Source organism: Panthera onca, chromosome B1 (genome assembly GCF_046562875.1).
Source record: "Panthera onca isolate mPanOnc1 chromosome B1, mPanOnc1 haplotype 2, whole genome shotgun sequence".
In the NCBI taxonomy this organism is placed as follows: domain Eukaryota; kingdom Metazoa; phylum Chordata; class Mammalia; order Carnivora; family Felidae; genus Panthera; species Panthera onca.
In genome coordinates this window covers 146,238,767-146,258,984 of record NC_138342.1, presented here as the reverse complement: position 1 = coordinate 146,258,984, position 20,218 = coordinate 146,238,767, and the positions used below count along the sequence as shown (strand labels likewise).

Genomic DNA, 20,218 nt, shown 5'->3' with positions numbered 1-20,218 from the left:
GAAACCTCAGAATCCTGGACAAAACTCATGCCCATAGCCTTCTTGAGAATGAGAATGGCCTCAAAAAGAGTCCTCCAACTTAACGCCTTTGAAATGCTGTATGGGAGAGCTTTCTTTACAGCAGATCTGCTGCTTGATTCAGAAACGCATGGACTTATAAAACATTTAATCGATCTAGGACAGATACAGCAGGGTATCATAAACTATAGCAACAAAGTTTTGCTCATGCCTAAGAAAGAGCCTGTCCTTGCCCAGACCAGGCCAGGGGACAAGGGACATGATTTTATTAAAAACTTGGTGGAAGTGCTCACTTTCAGATCAATTAGACCCCAAATGAAAGGGGCTCTGCCAGGTCCCAATGCTAAGGACTTTTTCACACGCTAACAGCAGTGAAGCTTCAAGGTGTAACTAGCTGGGTTAGTTTGTATAGAATAAAACCAGTGGCTCCAGGCTCCCCACAACCCAAGACTAAAGAAATTCCATCCTATTCCTAAGCCTGTGGAAGATCTACAGGACATCTTCAAAAAGGTAAGTGGTTGACATCTTAACTATGAATATTTGTTTTGTATTGTTAGCTATTGCCTTGATTTTTCTTTTACTGCTTCTCCTCATTGCAAACCTTTGCCTACATGGACCTTTAAATTGATTTCCTTGTTAATCCTCAGACATAGTCCTAAAAATCACATTTTATCTTATTCTCACCACCGCTCTAACTTGCACAGGTTCACAGGGGTAGAGGGAAAACTCTCTCATAAATCTTTCCAACATTATCATCTCCCAGGGGAATAACCTTCCCAGCTCTTAGATCTGCCATTTACATTCTCGAGAAGACACTTCTTACACCTTGTTTTATCTCATTCATTCTCCCAGTATAACTCTCCTCCAAAAAAAACTATACTGGGCCTAGTTCTCTTCCCCTAGAAGAGATGCTTGTTGACCCAAATTGGAACATGTGTGGACTTATCCACTCTCATTACTTGAGACATCTCAGGAATTAGTCCCTGATTTTACTTAAGTTCTGAGTCCATGCTGCCAAATAACATCACAGACAAATCCAAAAGATAGGTCACCTGCAAATAACACCACCTCTTCACAGGATAACTCAAGATTCTTGGACCATCAAATCATTTCCAATATCTCAGTTTAATGTGCTGAGTACAAAACGTAGTATGCTTGCTAAGAAAATTAAAATAATGCAGATTGTGATACCACCCAGTGGACTTGTGCCAGATCCGGCTATCCACATGAAACCCCAATATTATACCCATGTTTTAGATCATGGCCCACGTGGACACCATTCCACATTGACGACGATTCCAATTTTACCCTTCTCAATTACGTTTATATGTTCCCTGGAATAAAAGGAGAACTTCTCCACCCCCCACTGCATACACAATAACTATTCCAGGTGGGTCCTGCAGCTCCAGAATCTGGAAATAGTGAGTTATCCAATAACCTTACATGCCCCTCCCAATTATCTCCTTATCTGTGGACATCCTTCTCACAACCCACAGGAGCCAATCTTTACCCAACCCGTATTGGCCTGAGGATTTCTTTGTATTGATAACCTCAAACATTGGGGCAGTTACACACCGGGGTATGTGGTTCCCCCAGGAGTCTGTAATTCTACCTGATCCCACATTAAAGCCTGAAGGGCAACAGCCCTTGTATTGGCTGGAATAGCAGGTACCCTTGGTGCTAGCCCCTTGCGGGAGATTTGGGGTTTTTTTTGTTTTTGTTTTGTTTTTTTTTTTTAATTTTTTAATTTTTTTTTTTAACGTTTATTTATTTTTGAGACAGAGAGAGACAGAGCATGAACGGGGGAGGGTCAGAGAGAGGGAGACACAGAATCCGAAACAGGCTCCAGGCTCTGAGCTGTCAGCACAGAGCCCGACACGGGGCTCGAACTCACGGACCGTGAGATCATGACCTGAGCCGAAGTCGGCTGCTTAACTGACTGAGCCACCCAGGCGCCCCCCTTGCGGGAGATTTGTATACCATGAAACCACTCTTCGAAATCTGACAGCAATGTTAGATAAACTCACTTTCACCACTGCATCCACTTGCTCAGATCTCTCCAAGCCACACCAATCTTTGGCCAGTGTGGTTCTGGACAACAGGCTGGTTTTGGATTACTTACCGGCTGAACAAGGCGTGGTATGTGTTGTCATTAACAGAATATGTCGCACTTACGCCAACAGCACTGGACAGATGGAAGACAACATCTGAAAATTATATGACCAAGCCAAAAGGCTCCATCAAATGACCAAAGCAGCTGATACTTCTAGTGGTATTTGGAATGCTGTATGTGAGGTGCTTCCATCTATACCCTGGTTCTTGCTCTTTTTAGGTCCACTAGTGGCTATATTGTCACTTTTATTTCTTGGACCTTGTTTGTTTAACTTTCTTGTCATATTTGTCTTTTCCAGACTCCAACAATCTCATCTCCAGATGATGATGTACCAGGCATTCCAACCTATATTCCCCATGAAGATGAAGCCTACCAACACCCCCTTGAACAATCTATAGCTTCCTTCTACTCCACTGTCCTTCCAGGTTTCCTAAAACCTAGATAGCAAGGACTTCTGGAGCCCTCTGGCAGGGTCAATGCCCCATACCAGCATGAAGTAGTTACATAAGATGGATTGTCACCCATTTTCCCTTGAAAGATTTTGAGGGCCCAGAGGGCCCTTGAGGGGGGAATTCCAGAGTAGGCAGGTAGTTAGACTTTCCCAGGATGCCTGGAGGCCAGCAAAGGAGAAGTCAAGGCCCTTTATCAGAAAAGTTAGCAACCTGTCCTGGTAGCATTCCACAAACAAAGCCACAAGGAGCTAGATCAAACCAGACAGACCCAAGATAAAGAAGGCCTGAGACCCTGACCAAGTAAGGGAGAAAAGACATGAAACCTTGCTCCCCAAAAATCCCCTACCCAGGTAATAAATATTCCACGCCTTAGTTAACAACTGTCAATAAAGGATAGAGACCAGTCCTGGGGAGGCAGCTCTCCCTGAGGCTGCCCACCCTCACATCTCCAGAGTGTACTGTCTCTTTTATAGACTCTTCACTTGTGCCACTCAACCAATGTGTCTGGTCCATCCTTGAATTCTTTTCCTGCAATGAGACCAAGAGCTTCCAGCAACATCCTGGGCATGGGCTAGGCAGAGGCCTCAGGGCCCAGAGATCTCCCCAGTTCACCCAGCAACATATTGATGCAGCAAACTTCATTGTTGTCTTATTTTAAGGAATTGCCACAGCCACCCCGACCTTCAACAGCCACTACCCTGATCCATCAGCAGCCATCAACATTGAGGCAAGACCCTCCACCAGCAAAAAGATTCCACTCAAAGCTCAGATGATAGTTAGCATTTTTTAGTAATAAAATATTTTAAATGAAGGGGTGTACATTTTTTTGACATCATACTATTCCATATTTAGTAGACTATAGTATGGTATAAACCTAACTTTATATGCACTGGAAAACCGGAAAATTCATTTGACTCACTTTATTGTGATATTTGCTTTATTGCCATGGTCTGGAACCAAACCCAAAGTATCTCCAAGGCATGCCTATATAATAAAAGAATAATAATAATTTGATATCAGGGTTTCTGGGTGGCTCAGTTAAGAGTCTGACTTCAGCTCAGGTCATGATCTCCTGGGTTCGTGAGTTTGAGGCCTGCATTGGGCTCTCTGTTCTCAGCATAGAGCTTGCTTTGGATGCTCTGTCTCCCTCCCACAATTGCACACACACACTTTCTCTCTCTCTCAAAAATAAACATTAAAAAAACCCAAAATAATAATTTGATATATTTGTCTAATTAAATCCAGAAAATTATCCGGAAAGTAGAACAAGAAGAAAAAGGAGATAGAAAATAGAACAGACAAATAAGAAAAAACATCATTCAAGAAGGTCAAACATCTGAATAACGAATTTCCGAAAAAGAAGACATACAATGAGGGAGGGGGACGATAGAGAAAATTAGCCATAGATAACACCAGAAAAATCTCCAGAACCGAGACATATGTCTCAAGATCAAATACAACCTACCAAATACCAGCTCCATAAAAATGAGGAAACACCTATAACCAAGATACGTGATGGTGTCTGAGAACAGTGGGAATAAAGAGAAAATCCTAAAACTTGAGATGAAACAAAACAGAAACAGGTTACACATAAAGAAATTACTTGAGGATGAAGTAGGTAAATGTCTCCCTATTCTTTGATTTTAGCACAGTGAGACTGATTTTTACACTGTGACTTCCAGAATTATAAGATAATAAATTTGTGTTTTTAAAAAATGAAAGAAAGTTACCTATAAAGAATAGGAATCATCAGGTAATGACAAACATCGTGAAGCAAGGCCTCTAATATTCTGACTAAAAATTATTTTCAACAGAGAATTCTAGACTCAGCCAGAATAAAGACAGTACAGACATGCGAGGTCTAATGAAAAGGGGGAGGGAATCACTCACGGAGGATAGGTTCCACAAAGCTATGGTATAAAATCAAGAAAAGGGAAGATAGACATTCAGGAAATAGAGAATCCTTTCAGGAATGAGGCAGAAGACCTGCCAGAATGGCAGCACTGGAGGAGGCACCAGGAGATCATTTGCATGCAGTGCCTCTCAAACTTTGATGTGCACACGCATCAATGGGGGATCTTGATGAAATGCGGATTCTGATTCGGTAAGTGTGGGATTCTGAATTTAAGTTCATTTATCTTTTAGAGAAAGTAAGTGTGCGATTCTGAATTTTTTTAAAGTTCATTTATTTTTGAGAGAGAGAGAGAGAGAGAGAGAGAGAGAGAGAGGAAATGCACACCTGGGAGCAGGGGAGGAGCAGAGAGAGTGGGAGAGAATCTCAAGCAGGCTGTGGCCTGTCAGCATGGACCTGGATCCCACAAACCGTGAGATTATGACCTGAGCCAAAACCAAGAGTCAAAGGCTTAATTGACTCAGCCACTCAGGCACCCTAGGTCCCGAATTTTTAACAAGCTCTCCTCAAAATGCTGTTGATGCTCCTGGGGGTACACTTTGCATAGCAGGGTGTAGAGAACACAATCCAAATTGTAAGAAAGAATGAGAGAAACTGATTTCCTTCTGAGAGATAATTGAGAATAAGAGTTACTGTTAGGTAGCAATAGTATAGTGGAGAAGGTAGAGAGATGGAAAAGAGGAAGACAACATTTAATGCTTTAAATAAATATAAATCAAGGAAAAACGAGGGTTTGGGTGATGGCAGTGCCATACATCCAGCCTTGACACTAGTAAACACCTAAAGAGGAAGTCCGGATCACCTTAACGGATCCAAATTCGGTACACTGGAGTCTCAGGAGCATCCCTGCAGCTAGTCTGCGCGACAGCAGCTTGCGCGGTGAGGCAATAAGGGTGGATATAAGCGGCACCGCCCCCCGCGCCCGGTGGGAAAGTGGGCGGGGCCTCTGCCATCCTCCTCTGGGGCCTCGCGGGGCGGGGCGGGGCAACGGCTGAGGCTTTTCCCTCTGGCGTGGCCCTGGCAGTGCAGGGTTTCTGATTGGTGTCTCTTGAACCGGAAGCAGTTGGCGGCGCTCGGAAGCAACGGCGGGACGCGGGACCCCACAGGCACTGCGACTACAGAATGGCCGGCGGCGGCGGGAAACGCAGAGCCGGCGGGGAGGGGCAGCAGGTACTGCCACAGTGGGTGTGTGAGCTCTGCCGAGCTCTCTGGGTAATAGCTAGGGCACCAAGGGGCAGCACATTGCATTTATCCAGTGGTCATTGAGTGGTTGCTGTGTGCCTGGGAACGACTGTCTGCCCCTGGCTGCTATTTCCCGCTCTGCTGGGGTTTGGACCAGAGAAGTAGTCCTTTCTCCTCTTGTGCGCTCCTCCCGGTGCTGCGGTTCCTGGGGAAGCCGCGTAAGACAACCAGTGGTTCAGTCGTTCAGTCAGCAACATGTTGATTGGAAACTGATTATATGCCAGGCTCTGCCCGGGCGCCGCGGTTTCAGGATGAATCATGCTGCCACTGCCCCCATGTATGGCCCCCAACTTGGCACAAATGAACATTTTACTTTAACTTTTTTTGTTGTTTGGTATTGTAACGCTGCTGCGTAGAAAGTGCTGGGGAAACATTGAAGGAGGATCTGAGTCCCAGGAGGTTGTTAAGGAAATCTTTTAGGGCAACTTAAGCTGGAAATGGCTTTTTAAGGCAGAGAGAGAAAAAAGGGATAAGAAATAAAAGAGAAATAAGTGTAGAGGATGTTTGGGCACAGCGGAATTTTGCCTGACTGGAGTCTGGTAGATGGGAAAGAGGGACCTGATTATAAAGGCACTAATGGGGGCGGGGCATAAATTAAATGCAAATTCTCATCCTGTTCTACGATTTCAGAAGTTCCTTACTGCTGTAGCAATTAGGAGACTCAGGCAGGAAAGAAATGTCATTGTGATAAGGAAAGTTTTCAGAAAAATGACTCCCTCTGGATTATAAACTGGATAAAGCAGGACAGTGTTCGCTTAATTGTTAGAGGGCCTGAGCATTATTTATATTGGGTCATGCTTTCTAGGAACACAGGGGTAAAGGATGAGTGTAGCCAATGAAGACGACAGCTGCACTAAATTCTAGTTATTGGGGATTTGAGGTTACTAAATTAGTGTGTGAGGTAAGACAAAGCTGAAAAAATCTTTATCTCCCATTGAAGGTGCTATAAACTGCTTTGAGTGATAGTATTAGAAATAAAACAAAGATGAAAATGAATTTATAGAGACCATAATTAACAGTAATAGCTAGTATTTATTATCTGCTACAACTACTGTGTATTTTCACAAACAGCTTATTCCTCCTAACAAACCTGTGATATAGGTATTACATGCCCTTTTTGTAGATAAGAAAATAAGGCACAGGTTAAATGACTTCCCTAAGGTGACAGAGCTGGAAAGCAGAAGAGTCCAGAGTCAACCCAGGCAACCTAACCATTAGGCAAAACTGTCTTTCAGCAAGGTAGATTAGGGCTTTTCTTTCTAACATCTTAAGTTTGAGCCAGTCTTTGAAAGCATAACCAAAGACTGCTGTGAAAACATAAGGGAGGATAGGTCAGGACTTGATATGTTCCTTATTTATTTATTTATTTATTTATTAAGTGAGAGAGAGACAGAGCTTGAGCAAGGGAGGAGCAGAGGGAGAAGCAGACACAGAATCTGAAGCAGGCTCCAGGTTCTGAGCTGTCAGCACAAAGACCAGGCAGGGCTTGAACTCATGAACTGCCAGATCATGACCTGAGCCAGAGTCCAACGCTTAACTGACTGAGCCACCTAGGTGCCCATATGTTCTTACTCTTTTGTATGTAATTGGAGAAGCAGCATAAAGTGGATGAATCTGTGCTCTGGAGCCAGCTGATCTGGGTTTAACCGTTCTACTTTCAGTTAGGGATGTAAGGGAAGTTACTTCATTTTTCTCATTTGTAAAATGTGGATAATAGTATCTAGCTCATAAGGCAATTGTGAGGATTGAATGAGTTACTTTATAGAAAGTGCTTAGAACAGTGACTTGGCACATGGTAAGTGCATGATAAGTTTCGTTTATTATTTATTATTTTTACTGTTATCTTTACTATTATTATCAACATTCATTTCTGCATCCATATTTCTTTTTTAACGTATTTAAATGTTTATTTATGTAGAGATATAGCAAGCAGGGGAGGGGCAGAGAGAGGAGGAGAGATTCCCAAGCAGGCTCCACACTGTCAGCATGGAGCCCGATGTGGGGCCCGAACTCAGGAACTGCAAGACCATGACCCAAGCCAAAATCAAGAGTCGAACATTCAACCAACTGGGCCACCCAGGCACCCCTTCTTTTCTTTTTTAATGTTTACTCGTTAAAAAAAAATTTTGCTTTTGAGAGAGCATGCACTTGCGGGGGAGGGGCAGAGAAAAGGAGACAGAGTTCCAAGCAGGCTACACGCTGACCAGTGCAGAGCCCAGTGTGGAGCTCCAGCTCATGAACCATGAGATCATGACCTAAGCCGAGATCAAGAGTCAGACAGACTCTTAATCGACTGAGTCACCCAGGCACCCCTAAACGTTTATTCATTTTTGAGAGAGTGCAGGAGCAAGGGAGGAGCCGACAGGGGGGACAAAGGATCCAAATCGAGCTCTGCACTGACAGCAGAGAGGCCAAGTGTGGGGTTAGAACTCATGAACCATGAGATAATGACCTGAGCTGAAATCAGATGCTTAACCAGCTGAGCCACCCAGGTGCTCCTTGATGCATATTTCAATAGCCTTTTTCTTCAATTTAAATTGTTTTATGACCGGGGCCCCTGGGTGGCTCAGTCGGTTAAGCATCCGACTTCAGCTCAGGTCATGATCTCGCGGTCCGTGAGTTCGAGCCCCACATCAGGCTCTGTGCTGACAGCTCAGAGCCTGTTGCAGATTCTGTGTCTCCCTCTCTCTCTGACTCTCCCCCGTTCATGCTGTCTCTCCCTGTCTCAAAAATAAATAAACGTTAAAAAAAAATTATTTGTCAATGCATGGTCCTCTTTACCTTATTTAATAATAATATAAAAAATATCTGTGAACCCTTTGCCCTACCCAAGAACTAAAACACAATAGCTATACTTGTGTTCATCATCTATCTTTTCTGCCTGGCTTCCTGTCACCCCTATTTATGTAGCTACCATCCTCAATTTTATGTTTTGTCTTGCCTTCTTTTTATAGCTTTATCTCAAACTTATTTATTGTTTTTGAGTGTCATAAAAAGGCTATCATGCTGCATATAAACTTCAAGGACTTTTTTCTTTCATTCAACATTAAGACTGATCTATATTCTGTGTGACTATATTTTTCTTTTCACTAAGCAGAATATTCCACTGTTTGAAGTCCTATAACCTTACATCCTCATGTCAATAGGCATTTTCATTTGTTGCGTTTCCTACTCTTAGAAACAGCGCTATCAAGAACTTTTTTTTAAATGTTTATTTTGAGAGAGCAAGTACGTGTCTGTGCATGAGCAGGGGAGGGAGAGAGAGAGAGAGGGAGGGAGGGAGGGAGGGAGAGAGAGGGAGAATTCCAAGCAGGCTGCACGCAGCCCCATCAGGACTGGAACTCACAAACTGTAAGATCATGACCTGAGTTGAAATCAAGAGTTGGACATGTAACCGACTGAGCCGGCCCAAGAACATTCTTGTGTGTGTCAACTGATTCATAAATAAATTTTATAGACTTTGATACATAAAATAACATCAATAAACTTGAGCCTACTGGGAAAATAAAATCTGAGAAATGTCTAGGTTAGAATTTCTCAGCCTTGCACTATGAACATTTTGAACCTGGTAAGTGTTTGTTAAGGGAGCTGACCCTGTGCATTGTAGAATGCTTAACAGCATCCCTGGCCTCTATTCCACTGAATGTCAGTGGCACCCTATCCTAAATTTATGACTAAGTGTGTCCCCTGGGAGGCAAAATCGCTCCTAATTGAAAAGCACTGATACAGGTGGAAAGGAAGAATAAAAAGAAACTTAATCCAAAAAGAAAGGATCGAGGTTCCTAGAAAGAAAAAAACTGCTACTGAGAAAACTAAAGATACGTAACCTTCAACTAAGCATAACCTCCAACTAACCATAACCTTTATGGAAATTCATCAAGTAGACATTATAAAACCTACCATACTTACATAATGACCATATTGCAGGGATATTAAAAGATGAGTGTCATAACTTAGTCCTGGTATTAAAGACCTTTTTCTGAAATGTTTTAACTAGTAAATCCCCTTTTATCTAATTATTTCTGCAGTTGGCTTCCGGTGTGATCACTGAATCTACTTAAAGGGCATGATGACCTATTTACCCAAAGAAGGCAAAACCTTCCTATTCCTTATTCCCCTTCCTATTCTTTACCTTTTATACTTTTTTTTTTTCATTTTCTGTATTTCCATTATCTTAGAGAAATATACTTAAAGACTTACTGTGTGTATCCTTCTTGACCGCTGTATATTATAAACTGTTTTCCTTTTTTCTTTGCCCAAAAGAATCTCTAGATTTTATTCAGAAATACCATTTGTAGAGTTTTAAGGAAAATGTATATCTCAGAGTTGGGTGAACAGAAATGAGCAATATTGTTATGCAAGGAAAGCTGCCAAAATTACTTTTGGAGAAACAAAGTTTTGTATACTGACTTTCAGTGTGAAAACACAGTTGATGTGAAGAAGAGTAAATCCTGTGAAGCTGATGTCTCCAGTGACCTTCGACAAGAAGTAGAAAATCATTATAAGCTTTCTCTGCCTGAAGATTTCTATCACTTCTGGAAGTTCTGTGAAGAGCTTGATCCTGAAAAGCCAGCTGGTGAGTTGCTCCAGAATCATTCTGCTTCTCCGAGTGGAAAAGACAGTAGGAAACTGGAGCAAGGATCTAAACAGTTCATTGAAAAGGAACTTTTTCAAAGATATTTCTAAGAGAAATAGAAAAATAATGCTATAATATGTGACTATCCCCTGTTATACTGGCAAAGGTAAACAATTTCACAACATGCTTTGATGAGGGTTTAAAGGAAAACAAGTACTTTGATTTGTTGCAGGAGTTTTAGTATGACTTAGCAGTTCTAGGAACTTGGCGGTTAGATGAACTAAAAATGTTCATTTCAATCAAATTTATTGAAACAAAAGTGGGAAATGGCTTAAACAGTAACACATCTATCGGTGGATATTCATAGTTTTAAAAGAACAAGGTAGATTTTATATAATAAAGTATTGTGCCTAAAATATGTCAAGTGAAAAAAAAAATGTGTAGAGTATGCTACCGTTTGTATTTTTTTTTTTTTTTTTTTTTTAAGTTTATGTTGAGAGAGCACAAGCAGGGAAAGGGCAGAAAGAGGGGGAATTCCAAGCGGGCTCCACACAGCCAGCACAGAGCCAGACACAGGGCTCAAACTCACAAATTGTGAGATCATGACGTGATATCATGATCAACAGTCAGACGTTTAACCTATTGAGCCACCCAGGTGACCCCCCCCATCCCGCTTATATATATTTTTTAGAAGTCAAAGACACACGTATTCCTATGTACTTTCTCTGTGCTTATGTACTGTCTGTGAAAGAATGCACAAAAAACTGGTAATCGTGACAGAGTTACTTTTCACCATTTTGTGCTGTTTACATGTTTTAACAGGTGGGAGAGAAGCACTCCCGTATACTACTGATGGAAATGTGTATTGGTAGATAACAATTTTGGCAATATAGCAAAACACTTAAAGTGTGCAGCAACTTTTCTAAAAATATGATTGTACAACGTGTATTAGCAAAGATGTTCACTGAAGCATTGTTTAGAGGAGTAAAAAAAATTAGAAATGGTTAATGTCTCAATAATGGAATATCATACAGCTATTAAAGATTAGGAAAAAATTTTTGATAGCATGGAAAAATATTCAGAAAGTTTGAGGACAGAATGGAAAACAACCATTATAAAACAGCATGATTGTCTTTAAAATATCTATATGTTCATAGAAGGAGGAAAACCTTGTTATTGTATATCAGACTATTAACCTTGTTATAACTGGCTAATAAGATGGATGACTTTAGTTTTTTGTTACTTTAAAAATTAGCGTAGGGACACCTGGGTGGCTCAGTTGGTTAAGTGTCCCATTCTTGATTTCAGCTTAGGTCATGATCTTGCAGTTTGAGTTCGAGCCCCGCATTGGACTCTGAGCTGTCAGCATGGAACCTGCTTGGGATTCTGTCTCTCTCTCCATCTCTTTCTCTCTGCCCCTCCTCTTCCCCTCTCAAAATAAATAAACTTAAAAAAAAATCAGTGTATGCTACCCTAAGTTCCAAATAAGCTGAACTATTTTTCCCCTGAATAAACTGTTTCTATGCCTTTATTTGTATTGTCACCTCTTCCAAGAATTTTCTTCCTCTCTCAATCCCCATCTCCTTACATATCCAGGTCCTGCCTGGAGTGCTTATTCTCTCGTAAAGAAGCAACAAGGACCCATCTGATACAAAAAGATATGTTTGACATGCACACTGACTGGTTTTATTTAGCATTCTCCCTTTGTGATCTGTGGTTGGAGAAGAGATGCAATCATCCAGAATTAGGGTTGGCCAAAGGCAAGGGAATTGAGAGTGATAGTTGGCTGAGGTGTAGGAGGAAGGGAAAGGAAATGTTTTCATTAACTATATTTTTTATTAAGTAAATTATTTACCCTCCATGCACATTCACTTACTGTCCATCTTATTTCTTCCTTAATATGGGTGTGCTACAAACATTTGAGGCTAATAACAACATAGTAATGAGACAATGTAAGTACTTGAAGCTCTAATATGCCCATGAGAATACAAAACAGTCTGGCTTTGTCTAAAATAAGAGACAGCAGAAATGTTTGAAATGTAATCAGTTGTAAATTTAAGAGAGAATCTTAAATGTGAGTGCCACATTTTCATTGCTCTGATTTTTCATTATGTATGTCTTCAAATGTAACTGAAGCTCTTTGATTTTAGAAGCTCTTTTTTTTTTTAAGAAAATTTCTTAGAAATAGTTTATGAATGAAAGGCCTTTCCTGTCTGCCTTCAGAAAGTTATTGTCTCAATAAACTTACTTTAATAGATTCACTTTCCACAAGCCTTGGACTTCGATTAGTGGGTCCTTATGATATCCTTGCCGGAAAACATAAAATGAAGAAAAAGTCAGCAAACCTGAATTTTAACCTTCACTGGAGATTTTACTATGATCCTCCTGAGTTCCAGACCATTATTATTGGAGATAATAAAACTCAGTTCCACATGGGGTATTTCAGGTAAAGGATCTTTTCTTCTGTAAAATACAGCTACTGGGTTGTATACATAGTATAAGAATATAAGTAGACATTCACTGGACTCAAGGTGAAGGGCATGTTTTCCTCTTTTTGGTGGATACATAGGCATTTAATGTTCTTGATAATATCATTGTAGCCTACCCTAAGATGAGTGAATTCTTCAGGGTTGAACCTCACTGGTTTTTCCTTTGTGGTTATAAACTTTTTTACCTTTTGGGTTCAGAAACACTCTTGTGGCCCAAGAAAGTTAATTTAGAGCAGCTGCCATGGCTTAAATTAGCCCTGTGCTTCCAGGGGCCATAGAAATAAGAATGTGCTATGGAGTCAGACTGGTTCTATTATCTGAGTGACCATGTGCCAGCCACCTTTAATGATTGTGATTTTCTATGACTCAGTTTCTGTTTACCCAGTTTCCTCTAGTAAGATGAGGATAATAATTGTACATACTTAATGGGATGTTAACAGGATTAAATGGATATGCAAAATGCTTAGACTATTAAGAAATAGAAGTACCTTGAGGGAGAAAAAATACCTTGGCCACTTCTATCAGTAGAGATGCTGTTTGAAGATCGACTGTGGGATAATACAGGAAGTAGAGGAAACCTGCCTAGTGAGAAGTGTGGTACTGTAGAATGCACAAAGGGCTGGGAATTGGGTTACATAGATGCTGCTTCTGGCTTTGCCATTAATTTACTAGGACCTTGGCTGAGTCACTTCACTGCTGTGTATTGGTATCCTTTATTGTAAAGTAAAATGATTTGATTATATATATGAATTGTATCTCTTTCCTTCTCATGTTTTGTAATTCTGCTTGTCCTGTTTCTTTTTGTTTCTCTACCTTTTTTCACAGACTATAAAACTAAGGTAGAGAGGATTGTGTGTAATTTCCCCTACTTTTGACAGGCAGGCCTTATTCCCCCTTTCTTTGTATTTAGATATAAAAGTAACTAGGTCCTAAGAATTTTAATTTTAGATCTGTTATATAAGCAAGATTTATTGGAGATATTCCTAAGAAACTTAGAGCTTAAATGTGGCAAATTTGTCCCAATTTCTTAAAGACCTGCAGACATAAATTGTCTATAGGTCTAAAATTCTATTTGCCTGATAAATGATGGGCAACTAAATTTTTAATATCTTTTGCTTACACAGGGATTCTCCTGATGAACTTCCTGTATATGTTGGTACAAATGAAGCAAAGAAAAACTGCATAATTGTTCAAAGTGGAGATAATGTGTTTGCTGCGGTCAAGTAAGAAAATTTTTTAATCCTTCTCCTATTTATAATACTTGTTTATACTTTTTGTACTGTCTCAGTCCATCACTGAGGCACATTGAGGTAACTACAAAATTTTAGATTTCAAGAGGTCACTTCCATGATGTTTGCAGATATTCTTATCCACACTTTTTTTTTTTTTTTTTTTTTTTTTATGTTTATTTTTGAGAGACAGAGTGTGAGCAGTGGAGGGGCAGAGAGTGGGAGACACAGAATCCCAAGCAGGCTTCAGGCTCTGAGCTGTCAGCACAGAGTCCAATGTGGGGCTTAAACCCACGAACCATGAGATCACGACCTGAGCCGAAGTCAGACATGTATCCACACTTCTATTTGGCTACTTTTCACCAAAAAAGTACCCATCTTATAAAACAAATTACTTTAAGAAAAATATTATCTAATCTTGACTTCATTAGTCCCATGGCAAAATCAAAAGATTTTTAGGCATTTTATTTTAAACACCATCACTAAGAGTCCATTAAAAGAACCCGTTGTGTACAGTTCAAAGATTTAATACAGTAAAAGCAGGTGCTCATAAATTGCTGACTCACTATATTGTACACCTGAAACTAATATAACGCCATACGTTAACTATACTGGAATTAAAAGAAAGTCGGGCGCTCATAAAATTTTTGGAAGGGCCAGTGGAGCCTCCAGACGTGCCAGTTGTGTGGCAGAGCTGGCTCAGCAGTGGAGTTTATAGCTGTGCCGCTGTTGGGGAGCGGTCAAGAACTGCTGCCACAGGTCGTTCTCGTCAGTCACTGTCTGTGATTGAACCTGTGGGAGTAAAAGGGCTGCCTTGCCTCCGCCTCTCAGCCCAGATAGAAGCTGAAGACCAGGCACCGACATCTCAGCTGTAGCTGCTCCTGAATAGTCTGATGCCTCTAACGAGTCACTGCTGGAAACAGACGCACAGCCTCCACCTGGTATCTGTTCTGCCTTTCAGATTTCAAGGAATTGTATCTGTTTGAGAGGAGCTAGGCCTCCTGTGGAGCCCGAGCTGAAGAGTAGTGTGGGAAATGTAGCAAGCTGTTGTGGGAAAGGGGCTTTGAATGGAGCTGCGTGAGCCAGTCCATATACTGTGCCAGCCACAGACTCGATTTGAAGCTGTCTGGCAGCAGCTGTGCAGTTTACATTGTAATAAAATGAAGAAAGCAATCTTTGTCACCTTCCATATAAATAGGTCATGTTTTGTGTGACCTCTTTTCATACCCTACTTGAAAAGACTTCTATTCCCTGTGACTCAGTAGTGCAAATTTCCAGTAACAATTGAATAACAATTCAAACTAAGTCAACAGGTGCCCTCTCTAGACTGCTGCGTGCATACTGGTATATCTGAAAGAGCAACTATATGGTGGATGTCAGAAAAAAGCTGTTTGTCTTTCTGATACCTCCCAGTTTTTTCCACAGTGTTTCTTGTTGTTTACAATTTATATATTCTTTTAAACTCTTCAGATTATTCAATTTAAATTGGTGGTATCTTTATTAGAAACTGTAGCCATTTACTTATTACCTGTCTCTTGCATTAACATACAAGTTCCATGAGGGTGGAGGCTTTTCCTTATGCACAGTACCTGCCCCACCGTAGATGCTGCATAAATAATTTATTCATTCTACAAATAATTCGGCATGCAAAAATGCAGGACTTTTCATTAGTCTTAGTAAAAATCTTTTTTTAAAGTCTGTTTATTTTGAGAGATGGTGTGAATGGGGTAGGGGCAGAGAGAGAGGGAGAGAAAGAGTCCCAAGCAGGCTCTGTGCTGTCAGCACACATCCTAATGCGGGGCTCGGACTCACAAATTATGAGAGCAAGACCTGAGCCAAAATCAAGAGTTGGACATTAACCAACTGAGCCCTCCAGGTGCCCCATCACCTAAAATTCTTTTTTAAAAAAGAAAGATACAGTGGTAAAATAATCCAAGACTGTTCTGGTTTTTGTGGGGTTTTTTGTTTTGTTTTTTGTTTTGTTTTGTTTTAGCTTATTGGAGAACACCAAAAAGGAAACAAAAATTGGTGACAATTGTATAATTTAGGTGAAGACCAGGAACTCTTTGAGTACCTAATGTTATTTCACACAAAGAATGTTTTCTACCTTCAATAATTTATCTCAGTTTAGAAGTAAAAGGTTAGAATACTTTTCAGGTATTATAACTGTTTTAGTTTTTTGGCACCTTCCTTTACTTAAATCAACTAATCGATCAGTGCACTTAGTTTATTTCTTTATCAGCCTGAGTAAGATCTTTTTAAGGAAGACTATTTGTAATAAACATTATTTTTATGCTCAGGGAAACTAGTTCTCTTTGTGCAGAATTTAATACCAAAGAGATGCAAATTCAGCCACCAAACATTAGTAAAGATTAAAGAATTTTAATACTGGGGTGCCTGGGTGGCTCAGTTGGTTAAGCGACTGACTCTTGATCTTGGCTCAGATCATGATCTCACTGTTCATGAGTTGGAGCCCCACACTGGGCTTTGTGCAGACAGCAAGGAGCCTGCTTGAGATTCTCTCTCTCCCTCTCTCTGCCCCTGCCCTCCATGCATGTGCTCTCTCCTCTCTCTCTGTCTCTCTCTGTCTCTCTCTGTCTCTCTCAAACTTAAAAAAAAGAATGATTTTTTTTCTCTGTCTCTCTCTTTTTTGTTTTCCTCTAAAATAATTATAGCAATAGTTTTGACCTCAAAGACCTCCTGCAAGGTTTCAGGGACCCCATAGTGTCCTCAGACCATTCTTTGATAACTGCTAGTTAATGGTTTTAAACCTGACTGCATATCAGGACCTCATGAGTTATGGTTAAGAGTACTTCACCTTAAGCTCTGTAGGTCTTACTTCTAGAGATGCCACTTCAGTACATCTCGAATAACATTCAGGAAATTTTTTTTAACTTTTTTTTTTTTTAAGTTTATGTATTTGAGAGAGACAGAGACAGTGTAGGGGGGTGGGGAGCAGAAAGAGAGGGAGAGAAAAAGAATCCCAAGCAGATTCCACACTGTCAGCATGGAGCCCGATGTGGGGCTCAAACCCAGGAAACTGTGGGATCATATCTTGAGCCAGAACCAAGAGTTGGACGCACAACGAACTAAGCTACCCAGGCACTCCAGGAATATTTTTTTTTAAACATGTTATAAGTAACATGTTTTTTTATACATGTTATAAGTATATCTAAATGTAATCTGTAATTATACTTCTGTAATTTTAATTAAGTGTAAATGGGCATTAGAAATGAATGAACATTCATTTGATGAATGCTTACTTTGTGCAGGCACAAATACTATGTAAAACATTTGGTACTTAGTAAAAGAATAAATGTGGCCAATAGATCATGGGTCAACTTGTTAAATAATCTTTTTTCTTCTTGCCTGCTGCCCCCATGGTCTCTGCCACCCTGCCTTTCTATACAGGGTCATATGGATTTGTTACTGTAGGCAATGATTTTTCAAACACTAGCTCCAAGTACTTTTAACCCTTAACCCAGGAGGTTCTGATGTATATTCAGGTTTGAACCTGAAAAGCAGTTATCAAACAGTGGTATGTAGACTCCCAGGGGTGCCTGACGCTTTTTTAGGAGGACTCTGAGGTCAAAACTATTTGTGATAATACGTAATTTTTGCATCAGTGGCACAAAGGTAATGGTGGGTAATACTGATGATACCTTGACAGGAATCAAGGTAATGACACCAGATTTACAGTTGTCATTCACAGCAGTAATATAATGCGAATGTCATCTAAGAATGTCAGTGATGAAGCAGTAAAGGTATTAGATCTCTACCATCGAGTACACAATCTGTTTAACATTTTGTGTAATGTGATGGGAAGCACGTGGAAAGCACTTCTGCATCCTCAAATGTTAACGTTTATCTCCAGGAAAACGGTCTTAAGAGATACAGTTGGGAGCTGAACTTTTCTCGTTTATTTGAGAGAGTGACTGACAAAGTCTGGATAGTCTGACGTGGGTATTTGGCAGACATTTTCTCAAATGAGCCAAAGAAAACAACTGACTGTATTTGTTGTCAGTGATAAAATTTGAGATTTCAAAAGCAAAAATTAGAATTAAGGAAGCTCGTAACCACCGTTGTGAGCTTAATTGCTTCTCACTACCTGAAGACTTTTTAGTGAGATGGTGGTAATATTAATGAACGTGATTTTTTTCACATTGTGATGTAATGGAGAGAATTTTTAATTTTTTTAAATTTTAATTCCAGTGTAGTTAACATACAGCGTTATATTAGTTTCAGGTGTACAACAGTGATTTGGCAATTCCATATATTACTCAGTTTCATCAAGATAAGTATATTCTTAATCCCCTTCGCATATTCCCCTCCTCCCCCACACCTCCCCTGCAGTGACCATCTGTTTATTCTCTATAGTTGAGTCTGGAGGTTTTTTTGGCTTCCCCCTCCCCGCTTTGTTCATTTGTTTCTTAAATTCCACATATGAGTGGAATCATATGGTATTTATCTTTCTTTGCCTGGCTTATTTCGCTTAGCATTATACCCACTAGATCCATCCATGTTGTTGTTATAAATGGTAGGATTTCATTCTTTTTTATGGCCAAATAGTATTTTATTATATATATGTATACACACACACACACACACACACACACACACACACACCACATCTTTATTCATCTATCAGTGGAGACTTGGGCTGGTTCCATAATTTGGCTGTTGTAAATAATGCTGCAACAAACATATGGGTGCATATATCCCTTCAAATTAGTATTCTTTGGGTAAATACCAAGCAGTGCAATTACTGGATCATGTGGTAATTCTATTTTTAATTTTTTTGAGGAACCTCCATACTGTTTTCCACAGTGGCCACACCAGTTTGCATACCCACCAACAGTGCATGAGAGTTCTTGTTTATCCACATCCTCACCAACACTGTTTCTTGTATTATTTTAGCCATTCTGTGCAGCGTGCAGCGATATCTCATTGTAGGTTTTTAAAAATTATTTAAGTATTCTCTACACCCGACATGGGGCTCAAACTCAAGACCCTGGCATCAGGAGGTACATGCCCTTTCGAATGAGCCAGCCAGGCACCCTTCCTTGTAGTTTTGATTTGTATTTCCCTGACGGCGAGTGATGTTGAGCATCTTTTCATGTGTCTGTTGGTCATCTCTGTGTCTTCCTTGGGGAAAGGACTGTTCATGTCTTCTGCCTATTTTTTAATTGGATTATTTGTGTTTTCGGTGTTGAGTTCTATAAGTTCTTTATGTATTTTGGATACCAACCCTGTATCGGATATGTCATTTGCAAATACCTTCTCTCATTCTGTAGGTTGTCTTTTAGTTTTGTTGGTTGTTTCTTTTGCTGTGCTGAAGCTTTTTATTTTGTTGGAGTTCCAATAGTTCATTTTTGCTTTTGTTTCTCCTTGTCCTCAGAAGACCTCTCGAAAGCTGCTGTTATAGCTGATGTCTGAAAAATTACTGCCTGTCCTGTTTTCTAGGAATTTTATGGTTCAGGGTCTCATGTTTGGGTCCTTAAGCATTTTGAGTTTATTTTTGTATATGGCCTAAGAAAATGGTCCAGTATCATTCTTTTGCATGTAAAAGAATTTGTTGGGAGACTGTCTTTTTCCCACTGCATATTTTTGCTTCCTTTGTTGAAGATAATTGACCACATAATTGGTTTATTTCTGGGATTTCCGTTCTGTTCCATTGATTTTTGTCTGTTTTTGTGCCAGTACTGTGCTGTTTTGATCACTACAGCTTTGTAATACAACTTGAAATTTGGAATTGGGATACCTCCAGCCTCGTTTTTCTTTTTCAAGATCGCTTTGGCTATTTATGGTCTTTTGTGGTTATATACAAATTTTAGGATTGTTCTAATTCTGTGAAAAACACTGTTCATATTTTGATAGGGATTGCATTAAATCTGTAGATTGCTTTGGGTAGTATGGACATTTTAACAATATTTGTTCTTACAATCCATGAGCATAGAATATCTTTCCATTTGTTTGTGTCGTCTTCAATTTCTGTAATGGAGAGAATTTGATAAAATGAAAAATTTCAATATTTGTAAGATCTGCATAACTTAGTGAACCAGTATTTTGCAAAGACCACTGAAGGATTCATTCAGGGTTCAAGGTATCCCATTGGATTTAACGTAACAGAGTACAAATGTTTATGGTGATTGTTTCTGTTTGCATATTGCAACTTTAGGCATCACAA

At 40.0% G+C, this 20,218-nt stretch overlaps 1 protein-coding gene across 1 annotated transcript in view; it reads left to right on the top strand.

The window, feature by feature from the left end:
• Positions 1-5,530: 5,530 nt before the first annotated feature.
• HPF1 (histone PARylation factor 1) overlaps positions 5,531-20,218 on the top strand; it is a 29,455-nt gene continuing 14,767 nt past the window's right edge. The window contains exons 1-4 of the mRNA XM_060653798.2: positions 5,531-5,665; positions 10,154-10,313; positions 12,570-12,759; positions 13,927-14,025. Coding sequence (XP_060509781.1) covers positions 5,618-5,665; positions 10,154-10,313; positions 12,570-12,759; positions 13,927-14,025 — 497 coding nt within the window. The 5' untranslated portion in view covers positions 5,531-5,617. The remainder of the gene's footprint in view (positions 5,666-10,153; positions 10,314-12,569; positions 12,760-13,926; positions 14,026-20,218) is intronic.